Consider the following 12,277-nt stretch of genomic DNA (forward strand, 5'->3'; position numbering starts at 1 on the left):
CAAAATGTCATATTAGGATTTTTGTTGTGAAAGGAAATGTAACTGTGCATACGTTTATTAAAACAGTTTTTCTCCAAATAGTGAACCATCTGTAATTTTCTGTCAGAAGCAACAGACATTAAAGCAGCTGTGTGTCTCTGTTTCTCTTCACAGTGCTCCCATGCCCTACCTCATAGGAATCCATTTAAGTTTAATGGAGGTAAGTTGGCTTCTTTCCTCCCCAGATGGCTCTACCTGGGGCTTTGTTTCATTGTGTGGCGGTGGAGAGACCCAGTCTCAGCAGTCACAGCTCTGCATGTGGGAGCATGCCGAAGCAGCACCTCCCAGGTGCACGGAGCTGAGCGTTCAGCTTGGACGCTCTGCATTGGACTCTGTTTTCAGGGTTTTCCCACTTTGCCTAGAGACTGTGGATTTTCACGGGTTGAGGGAGAGAGAGTCAAGGAGGCAGGAGGAAAGGGTTCTTTAAGGGTTTGAATGAGGGAAGGGAAATGATTTGCTTTTCAAAATGTTTGTTCTAATCGCTATAGCAATATTGCATTCTTCATCGTAGTAAATGTGATATAAAATGTACATAGAATCATGAAGAAGGAAATTAAAATTATCCACGATACCATTATTCCAGATTGAACCATTGTTAGCATTTTACTAATCTCCTTCTTAGTCTTTATTGTCTAAATATATGTTTTGTATAAATATGCATAATTGATATGCTTTGTAATTTTATGTCTTTAATTAACATGGCTTGGGAATTTCTACATGTTTTTATCTACTCTCAGTAATAATTTTTAATTTGCCACCTATCATTCCCACTATTTGGATATACCACAACGTAACCGTTTTCCTACTGTTGGACACTGAGGTTGTTTATAATTTTTCACTATTATAAATAGCATTTCAGCGAACATCTTTATGCATAAGGCTTTATCTGCATTTTGCCTCATTTCCTTAGCATAGAACCCCTAAAGTAGAAATGCTTGGTCAAAGCTATGCATTGGATGCCAGATTGCTTTCTGTATGGCTGTACCAATTAGATAGCAATTCTTTTAAAGGACTTTTCTGTGTTTTTGTAAGTGTCATTAGTTTGTAGACATGTACCCTAAGCCCTTTCCTCCTCAGGAGAGAGTTTTAATTTGTACTAGAGCAAAATGAGGCATGGGGAGGGGGCTTGCCTGTGTTGCACAGGAGATAAGCTCTCAGAGGGAAAATCTACAGCCATGTCCGTCTGCGGTGGTGCTTTGCATGTCTTGAAGGAAGTGCCACTTCTCTTCTTCTGTTCCCTTCATTTCACGTCGACGAGGACCACCTGCTTCACTAACTGTTGCACACTGTGCTATTGTGCTTACGAAAATGAAAGAAGTTGGTTATCGAAAAACCTGTTTGTTTGACATTGAGAATCTTGATCAAAATAGACCACAGAAATCTGCTCAAATTTCTAATTTGACAGGCCGGCCATGTGGCTCCTACATTCTGTTAACAGTTCCTCCTTGTCATCACCCAGCCCTAAGCACATACAGTACACAGTTTATGGACTATCTGGGATGATGTATTTAGATCAGATTGAAGAGATTTCTTCTGTGTTTTACCTTTGTTTGTCAAGTTTGGGGGTCTATTCAAAGCTCCCGTATGAAAAATTGAAATTCAAAGTGAATAGTTTCCAATGGACCGTTAGTGCCAATTGCTGTAGAGTTTAAAACACTAATATAACGACTATTTGGTCTGTCAGAGTCCACAGTTCCCTCCTGCCTACCTCTCCTCCTGCCTTCCAGACTGCTCCAGCACAGGCTTTTTCAGACTCCTTTTTATGTCCCAGCGCCTCAGCATTCTCCAAGTTTCTAGTTGTGTCTTTCTCTTCTTTTCTATGTGCCCTCTGGTCACCTTGTTTAAGGCCTTTTGCTTCAGCTACCGGGTCAATGTCAATGACTCAGCTGGGATTTTAACGCTGGTCTGCCTCTCTCTGAACTTCAGGTCCAAAGTTTAAAGTGCCAATTGGATTTCACCTGGATATACTACAGATGTCTCCCCCAGTCTTCCCCAAACAATTTATTTATTATCTATCACACACAACACACAACACACACACACACACACACACACACACACACACACACACACACAGAGTCTCTCTCTCCTCTCTTCTCTCTCCCCTCTCTCCCCCTCTCTCCCCCTCTCTCTCTCTCCCTTCCCCTCACCTCCACCTCCCTCCCTCCCCGCCTTCTCTTTCCTCTCTCCCTCTCTCTGTAAGCCACTCCACTCCCCTTCCACTGTTCCAGGTTCCTGTGAATGGCACTACTGCCTTCAACGGCACCTAAGTGGGACACACTGATCATGGCTGAATGCTCTTCTTCCTCATCCTCTCTAAATACTCACAAAGCTCTAAAATGTCTCGCACCCTGTTCTTTCCTCACTGCCTTCATTGACACTTTGCTTTGCTTTCTTGGATTCTTGCAAAAGCCTTATTCATTAGATAAACAACATGAGGGCCTCTTGTGTTCCAAGCATTTTGCTAGGTCCTGGAGGTATGGAGATGAATGTAAAGTTCAGTGCATAGTCACAACACTGCATGGGTTGCCCTCCACCCGGTCACTTGATAACCATGGGCTACATAATATGCTTGGGGAGGAGCCTTCCAGCCTCCCCTACACAGTCCCTGAGTTCTGCACAGTCTCTCCGCTGCTGTCAAGCCTTCTGCCTGGTCACTGACCCATGTTAGCTCGTGCTCTTGCTGATCCCTAAACATATCCACATTCCCACCCCTGCCCTTCTCCACCTCTTCCAAGAAGTCCTCCTGCTCTGTTTTCTTCTTTGACTTACGGTGCCTCTTGCTCTGAATAATAGCTGTTTGCTTCCTTGTCCCTCTCCATCATCCCCTGGAGGATGACTTCTTTGGGAACAAGGACTGTGCATCATTCACTGTGGTGTCCTCAGCACCTAACAGGATGCCACACAGGTGATACTCTGAGCAAATGCTTTATGAAAAGAAGCGTTGAGTGAATGCTTGGAAAGCTGTAATTTGGAGCACATTTAGAAGCCCTCTAATAGGCATCACTGTTTTCAGGCAACCCAATGCCATAATTTTACTTACAGGTGTGGGAAGTGAATTTTTTACTTTTTATATAATTGTAAGTAATTTAAAATAAGGCCCTTTGTAGTAAAACATGGTAAAATATGCATACATTTTGCAGCTGAAACTTGAGACAGAGTTTTGCACTTACATGAATGGGTACAGGTCTCTTCTGCTCAGCCTTTGAAGGACGTTAAGGGAGAAGGCTCAGGAGGCACTGGCTAAGATAGACCTTAGCCCTGCTGATTGACAGAGGCTGGGAAGGAGTTTGCTATGCTGAACTCCTGTGTAGTCAGCACAAAAATAAAAACAAAAATGGGAGTTACCCCACTCTTGAAACCAGCCAAGACACTTTCTGAACAAAGAAGTGTTTCCTGGGTGTGTAGGGCAGCCGTGAACTACTAAATCTTAGAATTCAGTCTCCTGACCTCCTCCCTGGAGTTTCAGCTCAGATTCCGGTTGCCGTAGTTGTACTTTCTGATTGGGTTTATCTAGTTCCATTGTACCCTTCAGGTGAAAGGGATGCTTCCCCTGCGGTTTCCTGCAGGAACCTCCAATTCAGATCTGGGGCCAAAGGAAAGCTCTTTACGGAAGGTGCTCAGGAAGGCCCATCTCCTCTTGCTACACTAGTTTTCTTACTGGCAATTCAGCAAAAGGCTTATTTTTGACTGTCTTGTTATTTTTTCTTGAAAGCTATAGGCACCTTATTATGCCTTTGCATATGTGCCAGAATTTTTTAAACTTCAAATGAATGTGGCAGATGTTCATAAAAGTTTAGAAAAAGCTACCATAGGAAGACTTTTAACCATTTTATGACACTCAAATTTGTTGCACAAAAAGAAATATAAATTACAAACTTGCATTCTTATTTTTAAAAAGGTTATTTTGAGGAAATACCTAATTCTGGTTCATGCTCTTACCGGGTGCCATTAAATGGTAACCTAGTCACCTTACAGAGTTCGCCTTCCTCCCAAAGTGACAAGTGTATACCTGATCGCCATTCTTTTCTCTCCTTCTGCCTGTTTATAGTCTCTCTCTCATTTAAGCAATCTGAGGGTAGTGGCATGTTAGCAGAATAGCCAAGGGTATTGGCATAGACCTAGTTTCTTCTTGGAGAGAATGATCGTGTTAGCTGGCAGCTAGGAAATCCCAAAACACGGCCAGATTCCACAGTGACTGTCCTTTCATTCAAGCGATCTCAATTTAGCTCAAGAGACATTTATGCAGCCCCTCTTCTGTGCCATCTCTGGTAGCAGGTGCCAGGTCATGTGTGGTCGATGGTGCTTCTCCTGTTTGATAAATGAAGACCTTCCTCCCCAAGCCTCACAAACAATGCTTTGTGTACAGACCTCAGAGTGACATGAAGGATGTATCCAGAAGGTATTTTCTGTCCTTGGTGGTGGGATGGTCAAGAAGGAGAAAGGAAAGGTGACAGCAATGACAGTTCCAGACAGAGGCTCAGGTGGCTTGTAAATGAAGCTCCACCCGTACACAGGGGCAGTAAAGTAGAGCAGTTAGAATGTGACACCCCTACTTCCTGCTTACTTGATCGTGGGCAAGGTGATTCACCTCTGAGTCTCTATTTTCTCACCTGTACACTGAGGATAATGGCTGTGTCTCCCTTATGGGATCAAAGGGAGGAGCCAGTGAGATAATGCCTATCAGATGCCCAGCACAGTACCTGCACATAAAGAGCTCAACAAAGGTCAGCAATCCTTGCTGAGTTTACTTCTTTGGAGGCCTTCAAGCCATTTCCATTGTTAAACTGATGGCTTTGAAACTGTGTTTTGGGAGTTCTTGGGTTCCCAGGATCATCATCCTCATGTCCTAGGGAAAGACAGTTTCAACACAATTGGTTTGTTCCTGCCTTGTTTTCTCCTGGGCTGCAATGCAGAAGCACGGTACCAGGCTTGGGAGTGACACTTCTGTAGAATTTGACAAATGTACTTTCAAACCCCTGCTTGACCACTTCCCTGCTGTGCTAACTCCAGCCATGATACTTCATCTTTCTGTATCTTACTTTCTTCCTAAGAGCTGAGTCCTGTATATGGACAGCATATACCAGTGTCTGGCATGTGGTGGGGACACAATATACATTCCTTTCTACAACAGAGTTCTGAGAGCTTTCTGTGTACCGGGCACCATGTTTATACTAGGACCTCTGTATAAAAATGGCGAATGTGATGTAATCTCCACCTTCAGAAGGTTGTGTCTAGACCAGATGCAGAACATTATAAAGTAATTGTAGTGAATTTGGGATGCTGTAGGTTCTGGGAGGAGAGAGGCTGACCCTAGCCTTGAGAATAATGCTTCTCAGAGGAAGAGAATGCGCACACTGAAACCTAGCAGATAAATGTAAGAATTAGGTAAACTAGGGAACAGAGAGCAGCCTCTGCAAAGACTTAGGTGTAGGCAAAGGGGGCTTTCCAGGAGGTATGAGTTAGTTCAGCCTCTGATAGAAGCATGAGTTGAAGTAGGCAGGCCAGGCCCAGCCCATCCAGGGCCTTGGAGGCTGCAGTAAAGAGTTTGAACTTTATAGGGCAATGGAGAGCCATTGAAGGGTGTAAATAGAGGAGGGACATGGTCAGGCCTTCTCCTTCTGGGCCATTAGAAGCACAGTCCTTCCGTATAAAATGCTTGGAAACCACTTAACCATGTTAATAAAGTAAATTGATATTTGCAAAGATCAAGGTAATTCTTAAGGAAATTGCACATCAAAAACATGTACATAAAATTCAGATGGGTCAGTGTCCCAAACCTGAGCTTCTACATGGTTTCTTTGCTACCAAGCTGTGACAGATGTGTTTGTAGTGATGACTTTCTTCAAAGTATTAGCACCACTTTTACTAGATTGTGTCATTTCTTCTCTGTTTTCAAGTACATTTTATGAATTAGCTATTCTTTCTACACCTCAGTTTAAGGGTATGAATGTATTTTATACACTATGTGGTAGTTCAAGGCAGTAGAAGCAGGGGGAGTGAGACCCAGGGACTGGTTGGCAGGCCCCCAGCTGCTTCTCCCCTCCAATGCAATTTCAAGAGGCGTGTGATGGGTGCATGGGGAACTCCTAGCATTCTGCTCCTTTCACCATCTTTTATCTAGGAAGGCTTAGCCATGGGTCCCTAGAAGCCTGGTTTTGCAAATACACAAGTGCTTAAAACAGCACTGAGCCGCCCGTTGGAGGACAGCATCCAGGTGCCAAATCAAAAGCTCATCTTGGTCTCTGGGATCCAGAGGCCACATTTGTCTGTGTCTACAGTGAGGTTCCCAATTTAACTATGGAACTTTTACACAAAATAATAGGATTCATTTATTTACAGGCAAGGGGAAAGTAATGGGGTTTTTTTCCTTTGCATTTCAAAGAACTGGAATTTCTGTCAATTGAGTTGGCACTATTTTAACTAGTTTTTTATTTTCATTTTTCCCTTGGCGTAGAAAGTCTTTCATGCTTTGTTCCTTTCTCTTTTTTTGATACTTATTTTTAAACAGAGTAAAGGAGAGTGTTTCTTGTTTACCATTGTACCATTTTGCTTCTTTGTAGGACTCCACATGTAGACAGAAGTAAGATGTAGTTCACATTTGTTAATGCTGCAATTGATGCAAAATTCTGAGCCATAGTTACATCCAGGTATAAATGCTGACTTGTATATGTGTCCTCACAAGAATAGAGATGTTCCATGTGACATTTGTTAGTGCCAAGTGATCATATTCTTGCTTTATTAAAAAACAGCCTGGGCAACACGGTGAGACCTCATCTCTACATAAAATTAAAAAAAAAAAAAAAAAAAAAAAGCCAGGTGTGGTGACACGCAGTTGTAGTTCCAGCTACTCAGAAGGCTAAGGCAAGAGGATCACTCAAGCCAAGCCCAGGAGTTCAAGGCTGCAGTGAGCCATAATTGTGCCACTGCACTCCAGCCTGGGTGACAAAGACCCTGTCTCAAAATAAAATGAGATAAAAAGTGATATTTGCATGAAAAATTTCACTGATAGTTTCATTCATAGGCTCATGGCAAGAAAGAGAAAGGGTTGGAGGAGACTTTAACATCTTTTGAATACTTGCCAACCACTGTGCTAAGGACTTGACCTGTTTTAATGTTTGAGCATTCCTCAGACATTCTCTGCAAAGTAGGAAATGTCCACACTTGCAGATGGGGAAAATGAGGCTCTGAGAGGTAAAATACAGTTGGCCCTCTGCATCCACAGGTTCCATGTCCACAGATTCAACTGACCACAGATCAAAAATATTTGGGAAAAAAAAAAAAAGGAAAGAATATAAATTAAAAAGCCAATACAGTATTGGCTATTTTTGTATAATGTTTATATAATTGTTGTATCATAGTTGTTATATACAGTACCACAACTATTTAACATTTACATTGTATTAGGTATTTATAAGTAATCTAGAGACAATTTAAAGCATACAGAAGTATGTGCATTGGTTATATGCAAACATTATACCCTTAGGTATCAGAGGCTTGAGCATCTGCAGATGTTGGTATCCACAAGGGCCCTGGAATCAATCCCCCTCAGATATTGAGGGACAACTGTAATTTGTACCCAGGCCTTCAGCTGTAAGGGGTTTATTAGTCCCCAGAGCCTCTGATCTGTGTACCCTCCCATCAGGTCATGTGGATTATGCCTGTGCCACCCCAGTCCTGGGCAGAGTCTCCACCTGTCCTGGGCTTTTCCTTCTCGGTGCTGTGCGCTGGGGATTGTGGTGAGGAGGGGAAAGGAGGGCTTGCAGCTGGTGGCCCCATGTTCCTCCAGAGACAAGCTCTGAGTATACTTTGACTGGAACCTGGTTACTTGGCCTCGTCAAGTCTCCACTCTCTTATCTGTAAAATTAAATTGATATTATCCATATCAAAGACTTGTGAGAATTAACTGATGTAGTTTATTCAGTTAAATCAAATGTGAAGGGCTTTTAAAAAATACTATGCCAAACATTCATCTTCCTAGTTACTAGTATAAAAATAAGAGGCAAAGTTTAAATCAGTGAAACCCTGGATGAAGATTGCTTTATTTTGTAAAGAAAAAGGTAATTGAACAGTGGCTTGGCCCTGGAATTTCCTTAGCATGCTCTGTGTTCTCATGTACAGTCATCACTTATGAGTCTCGTACCATCCAGAAGGTTCCTACTGCAAACGCAGCAGGCTCTGCTCACCTTAGGCCTCGAGGAAGGCCCTGGATTGAGCAGATGGATTTCCCATAGAAGCTGTCTCCTCTTCACAGTAAGCGTTTGCTTTTAAAATGAGTATGAATCTCAAATGCCACTTATCCTAATGTTGGAGTTAGTTAATATAAAACAATTTAAAAAGCTCTAGTAGTAATTTATGTATTCAAAGGGAACAAGTACTTCTGGCTGAGTTAAGTATCTCTTGTAGTCAGTACATTTTCAGTCTAACTTGTCATGATGAAACATTCTCATGTCAGATGGAATAATCCTCTGTTACAGATGAGAAAAACTCAGTAATGATGAGAATCCCAGTGGAAGAGGTGAAACCATCATTGATACTTTCATTTTTGTATTTTCCTATCATCATTTATGTCATATATAGGTTGCATTTAGCAATGTTAAAACTGACTTCAGAGAAAACTGAAAGTTTATAAATTGTTGCCAAGAGAAGCTTGAATGAGTCAAATTCCTGCCAGATTGAGGTAAGGAGCAGTGGGCAGTGAGCAGGGGGAGCTGTGTAACAGAGAGCTCTTGGGCACTGGAGTCATACAGACCTGAGTTCATATTCTAGTTTCACCACTACTAGGTCACTTTAAACAAGCACCTTTATTTATTTATTTATTTTTATTTTTGTGGTGGAGTCTTGCTTTTTTGCCCAGGCTGGAGTGCAGTGGTGCCATCTCAGCTCACTGCATCCTCCACCTCCTGGGTTCAAGCAATTCTCCTGCCTCAGCGTCCCGAGTAGCTGGGACTACAGGCGTGTGCCACCACACCTGGCCTAAACAGACTCCGTTGTTTAAATCAGAAATCTGTTTCTCAGAGGAAAAGGGTATGGTTACTACATCACACAGTTTGACCACTTTGCACAAAACTGCTCTTTTGCTATCCTCTTAAGAGATTCCTGTTGGAAACAACAATACATAATAATCTTGACCATTGAATGAGGGTCTACTAATGTACATGCCACTTTAGCCATGTAATTTCTCATTGCCACCACTTTGAGAGAGGTGCCTCTGTTTTGCAGATGGGTATGTGGAGGTGCCTCTTTGAGCCCCAGACTCCTCACTGGTAAAATAGGTAGTTGCCCCATTTCATAGGCGTTTTCAGTGAAGAGTAAATAAGAAGGTACATGAAAACTCTCAGATTGGTGCCTGACACACGGTGGGTGCCAAATAAATGGAAGTGATTATCAATATTATATAGGTGTAGAATTGATATACTTCCCTTACAAAGAAACTAAAAGACTGATCTACCTAAGATTGACTCTGCCCTCCTTTTCCTCCTCTGTTTTATTTTCTAAAGAGTGACTTTTTCTAAACTGACATTAGCTTAAACTTATTTTTTAACTGAGCCCAGCCACGTGGGACTGTTGACTTCATAAACTCCTTGCAAGTGATTAGGGGCGGGGCCGTTGTGGGAGCTCAGAGACCAGCAGTGTGATGATTGAAGAGCTGTACCCTTGGCCTAGACAAATCCCACTTGAAATCTGGGCGCATGTGGTTTTGTTTAACACCATGCTCAACCGACTCATGGTGTGGGTTTGTGACCATCAGGCATTTGTTGTTGATATGTGAGGTCACCACAGTAGGGGTGTTTGTCAACCAAATTAAACTTCCTCTTAATGACCTAAAATAATTGATTTGGAAGGCCGTTAAATGAGCCAGGGCAATGTGTAAGCAAGCTGAAATCCAACATTTTCTGCACAAATTAATGCATGTTGTTGTTCGTTTGTTTTTGTTTTTCTTTTGTTGGGGAAAATGTGGCTGGCCCATGGGCATTTTGAGCAGTCGGTGAACTTGAGTTTGAATCCCAGCTCCGCCATTTATCTCTGTAATTTGGGCAAGTTGCTGAGCTTCTGTGGGTGTGTGCCTTAACATCCCCATCAACAAAATGAGGACACCTGCCATAAAGTGATGACAACTAGAAATAATATGACCGAAGTGCCATGAATGTTACTAGACCATCACCCACTGCTAGCTATTATTATTAATAAAATATTTCCAATAGGCATCTCAAGAAGATAGCTCAACAGTCACTTGTACAAAGTGGTCAAACTGTGATGTAGTAAGCATTAGCCCTTTTTTCCCCCCTGCTAAACTAATTTCTCCACACACTACTCTGTTTGCTAAAGTTAAACATCCAGAGAGAAATGTGTGGTTAAAAATGGAGTCTATAGATCTCTCTTTACATATTGTTTGATTCTCAGCTCATTTCAAGAGGCACTTAAAGTTGGATACTTCAGATATATGCCGTTTAGGCTACAAAAGAAGTAGGTTTTTTCTTTGGCCGTTGGATTCAGACATTTATGATCTAAGTTCAGGCCTTTGCAGGTAGAGCTTGGGACCACCGTTCTATGTTTGTTTAGAAACAAAGGCATTGGCTGGAGGCTTTTCTGAAGTATGATGAACAGTGGCACTGAAGTTTTGTTTTGTGGTTGGAAGTTATCAACATCCCTGAGAGTGGTTTATGTGTCTTGCCTAAAATCCTTCCCTCCATAAACCCAAATATTGACAAAAGCTAAAAGGTGCAGACTGGAGCTATGCCTATACTCCTGGACACTTCCTGAGCCAAATATAATGTCTGTTAAACCTTGGTGCCTAGGAGTCAATTGTTTCCCAAGATTCAGTGGTAATACGTTTATATCCTCCCTCTTCAGCATTTAACTGCAAATATTTTGTACTGGCCGAATGGGTTAAATTATGAAGCTTGATAAGTACATATGCACACTACCCATCCCTAGCTTTAGAAGAAGGGGGGGAAAAAAGAAAGAAAGAAAAGATAGCTATGATTTTGGATGTCATCCCAATTTTTAAAAATAAGAGAATTTGGACATTTTGGCATATGGGGTTTTTTAAATGAAATTTCATGGAACTGAAAACAGTCAATTTTAGGTTTCCAAAAATTGTTTAGATTTTCGCTGGTATAAATTTGCTGCACATGGTTTTGGGGAAGTTCTGAGAGATGCATTTGGGACTTTGGGGTTGATTTTATTTTATTTTTTGAGATTTGTGATTGAGTTTTAAAAGGTGATTTTCCCCCCCAAACTCAAAGTATAAATCAGGGGAGATCAGAGTTCCATTTTCTAAGGACAGTTTTGGGTAATGATATCATTATGCACTGCTGCACAACTGGACTTGGGGCTGAGTTATTGAGCCTTGTTTCAGCACCATTTGGACACTGCACAGCATATTCCCCTTCCCTGCCTCAGAGTGATTTTGGTCATGCCATTAGCAGCAGCTGCTGGTGATAAGCACTGGGAGAGTCACCTGTGTAGGGTCAGGCTTATTGCACATCAAGGTTTGGCCATGTCGGAAGAGAGGGAAGATGCCCGGGAGGGGGCTCCAGGCCACCTGCCGAGTGAAGATCAAAGGGTTGAAAGGTCAGAGGGCTCAGCTCCCTTAACCGTATCTGTCTGTGCAATAACTATTTCAGATTGTAAATCTTAGCGATTTCATTAAGTCCTCCTGGCTGCTACTGGGGCATTGAAATAATAAAATTTTATATCTATTGCCTTTCCTGCCTCTGGCAGCCAGGCTGATACATTCTCTGCAAGATGGTGGCGTCTTTATGAAAATCTTCCCTGGAATGATCAGAGCAGCATTAATGAAGCCTCAGATTGGGAAGTTGGGGTTCACAGGACCTCATCCTCGGCAGGAGGGAGGGGGGTTTATAAGTAAAGAAGACCCACACAAACCATTTAGCAGCCTTTTAGATTGTGTAGCACCTCTCTTCTGAAAAACAGGTCAGCAAAATATTACCTATTGCTAAATGTTTAATCTTAGGAGGAGGGGTGCACTTTCTCACTGCTGCTGCTTATTAAATAGCCCCTGTTCTAATGACCGCAGGGCCCATCCTTTTCAACAATCCTAAGAGCAGATACAGGTCTCACTTCTCACTCCGCAGACCTTTTGGGTGCTTTTAGAGACATGTCTTCTGAATATGATTTTCCAAATATTTTTCCTAGATCTTAAAGTTGTCAAGGACTGTAAGGGGCTCCTTGGCTCTTGGGTAGGACAAATCAAAGTAATGGCTGCCCCTTT

General features: G+C 42.2%; 1 protein-coding gene across 1 annotated transcript in view; it reads left to right on the plus strand.

Moving 5' to 3' along the window:
* DENND1A (DENN domain containing 1A) overlaps positions 1-12,277 on the plus strand; it is a 505,985-nt gene that overhangs the window by 277,806 nt on the left and 215,902 nt on the right. Inside the window, 1 exon segment of the mRNA XM_017874791.1 lies at positions 154-199. Within this exon segment, the coding sequence (XP_017730280.1) occupies positions 154-199 (46 nt within the window).

Source organism: Rhinopithecus bieti, unplaced genomic scaffold (genome assembly GCF_001698545.2).
Source record: "Rhinopithecus bieti isolate Rb0 unplaced genomic scaffold, ASM169854v2 scaffold_7967, whole genome shotgun sequence".
NCBI lineage: Eukaryota > Metazoa > Chordata > Mammalia > Primates > Cercopithecidae > Rhinopithecus > Rhinopithecus bieti.